The sequence below is a fragment of the Nannochloropsis gaditana genome, assembly GCF_000240725.1.
Source record: "Nannochloropsis gaditana CCMP526 unplaced genomic scaffold scaffold569, whole genome shotgun sequence".
Taxonomy (NCBI): domain Eukaryota; class Eustigmatophyceae; order Eustigmatales; family Monodopsidaceae; genus Microchloropsis; species Microchloropsis gaditana.
Window position 1 is genome coordinate 8,769 of NW_005803384.1, and position 2,602 is coordinate 11,370.

General features: G+C 56.3%; 2 protein-coding genes across 2 annotated transcripts in view; one reads left to right on the forward strand and one right to left on the reverse strand.

Moving 5' to 3' along the window:
* Positions 1–688, forward strand: part of NGA_0190400 (uncharacterized protein) — a gene marked incomplete at both ends in the record, with an annotated part of 714 nt that extends 26 nt beyond the window's left edge. The window contains 2 exons of the mRNA XM_005854248.1: positions 1–502; positions 635–688. The exon at positions 1–502 is cut by the window's left edge and continues 26 nt beyond it. Coding sequence (XP_005854310.1) covers positions 1–502; positions 635–688 — 556 coding nt within the window. The remainder of the gene's footprint in view (positions 503–634) is intronic.
* A 718-nt stretch (positions 689–1,406) lies between these two features.
* Positions 1,407–2,080, reverse strand: NGA_0190600 (fatty acid hydroxylase-like protein; the record flags this gene model as incomplete). The annotated part of the gene is made up of 3 exons (XM_005854250.1): positions 1,407–1,858; positions 1,959–2,014; positions 2,041–2,080. 3 exons carry the CDS (start codon positions 2,078–2,080, stop codon positions 1,583–1,585), a joined length of 372 nt encoding a protein of 123 aa, XP_005854312.1. The 3' UTR covers positions 1,407–1,582.
* Between the last annotated feature and the right edge of the window lie 522 nt (positions 2,081–2,602).

Here is a 2,602-nt window from a genome sequence, read left to right on the forward strand (position 1 = left end):
CCAGGGCGGCTTCGACTGGTCCAAATACACGAACGGGGCAAGTGGCAAAGGTGGAAGCTCCGGGAGCGGAGGGCCTCCCTCCGGCCCGCCTTCCTCCTCCTCCTCGGGCGGGAGCAGCGGCGGAAGCCCCGGTGGCTTCGACTGGTCCAAGTACACCCACGGTGGCGGGGCACCGTCCTCGACCTCCGCGGAGAAAGGGAAGAAGAAGGACAAGGATGCCAAGGGGGGCGCGGGGGGCTCGAGCATGGGCCCGGGAGGCGATTGGTCTCATTTTATTCCTGGCGGGGCGGGAGGAAGCAGCGGACCCGCCCGGCTCTATCAGGACTCGGGACCTCTCCCTTCCGCTCTCCCGCGTGAGCAGGAGGGACCTCCTGCGCCCAATGGTGCCACCTCTTTGCACGGTACTGGCATGCACTTTCCCTCTCCCGAAGTTCCGGAACAGCCGGAACAAAAGGAGCAACCGGAACAAAAGGAGCAGCCGCAGCAGGCTGGAGGAGAGAGGGTGAGGGAGGACGAAGAGGACGGGAGGCAGGGATAGAGGGTGGGGAGGGGCAGGCGCTGTGGGGGAGGGAGAAGCTGACGATGCCAGCTTGGGCTGTATGCTGATTGGTCGACGCTTCGGGCTTTTCCACAGGGCTGGTGGCCGTGGGGAGAGAGAAACACGGCGGGGATGGCGCAAAAGGGGCAGGTAAGAGGAAAGTGTTGGGTGGGGCGAAGCCCTTTGCGAGACAAGGCTAGAGAGGCGGGAGGAGGAGGGGGAGGGAGGGTGTTTGTGACAAGAAATGAGGAAATGCGTTGGAAGGGAAGGAGAATAGGACGGAGGGAACGAGGGGGAAAGACGGAGAGAGATATGGAAGCGTCGACGAGTATAGTTACCGTGTCTCTGTTGAAAGGCCTAGGCAGGACGCCCGCGAGTCCAATGAGACAGTGTAAGTGTAAGCGTAAAAATAGACGAGAGCTCATGCGTCGGGACAATTTCGCCTCTGATTTCTCTCCGATCAGGCAGGGAGCCCTCTGGATGCTCACTTGGGGAACGACTGGTACGACTGGCGGGGCTGGAGGCAAGGCGAAGAGGAGGGAGGGGCCAAGGGAGGGATGGAAGCGGTTATGGGGTCGAAGGATGGGGGAAGGAACTGAGTCCTGATTATGTAGGTGGGGCAACGAGGTCGTGGTAAAGAGTTGATGAAATAAAAGCCAAGAAAGCCAAGTGGAGTTGAGGGGGCGGCAATGGGTACGGGCGTTAGGTGAAGAGCAATCATTACGCGCGGGGCGTAGACGGAATTGCGCGAACTTTAATAGAAAAAGAAGACGTAAAACACTGAGCATGCGCCTGAGTTTGCGCCTTCGGGATGTGATGTAAACGATGAGGGCGTGTCGGGACCAAGCTAAACTGAAAATGAAAAAGTAGTCATACGCATTTGATGCCCCGGCCCTGCTTTTTGTGCCGACAATCGTTACCTCCTCCTCCTCCTTTTACACACACATGCACAAATGTTACTGTTACACTCCACGTGGGTGACGCCCCCTACAGTGCCTTCCCATCCAGCCGGAGCACTGCACAAGACCCAACGCTCTCATTTCTTCACATAGGACCCTTCTTGCTCGGAAAGCCCTTACTTCCTCTTCTCTTCTTGGCTTTCTTTGCTCGTGCTTCCTTTCCTTCCAATTCTTTTGCTGGCACTGTACCGAGCGAGGCGTCGATCATTGGCCAGGAAAACGCGAACCAAAAGCGCTCGTCCAGGAGATGATGCTTGGTGTGGTGGGCTTTGATGGCTTTCCCAAGCGCAGTGCGAGGCCTCACGCGGGTGTGCACGCTAAAATGGGCCCATTCGTAAAATAAGCCCATGATCCAATAGGTCTGAGGGGTGAAGGGAAGGAATGGAGGGAAGTGAGGACAGGAAATCGCGTGAGGCTAAAAAGTAGTCATGTTACTGCGATCCTCTCAGTGTCGCACTCACCCCCAACACCGTCCACACTAGCGGCCGCGGAACAAACACCCACCCAAGGATGCAAGCTATAGCGCCCCAGACGCCTACTAACAGGGGAGGGTCGATGGAGACATGGTAGAAGGGCAATGCATGATGCTGTGCGTGGATCTCCCTACCAAACCAGTCAAAGGAACTGTGGAGGAGAAAACGGTGGAGGAACCACTCCTGCAGAATCCAGCCTACAATTGTGAGCAGGACTAGAGAGCACTCGAGAAAAATCTGCAAAAGGGAGGAGGAAGGACCGCTGAAAGAAAATCGGCCCGCCACAAGCCCTGCGAGGCCACATAGTATAAGAAGGATTGATGGATGGGTGAAAAACATCCACAGTGCGGCAGAAAGGGTCCTGGGAACGGAGAAATCGGTTGCTAGATTTTGATGAATAACCGAAGGCGGTAGCTGCCGGGCGTCTACTAATCTTTTGGGTGACGGAAGGAGACTAGTCTGGGAAGGTAGGGATCCACGAGGTGCGGAAACAGGCAGAGTCGAGATTGAATGACTATCCACTGCGGATTTTTTGCCGGCCTTGAGGTGAAACAGAGTGTTGGGGAGAAAGATAGGGAAGAGTTTATGCTTTGAGAACATGTTTATAATAAGAAAAGGTGGGAGGGGGGGGG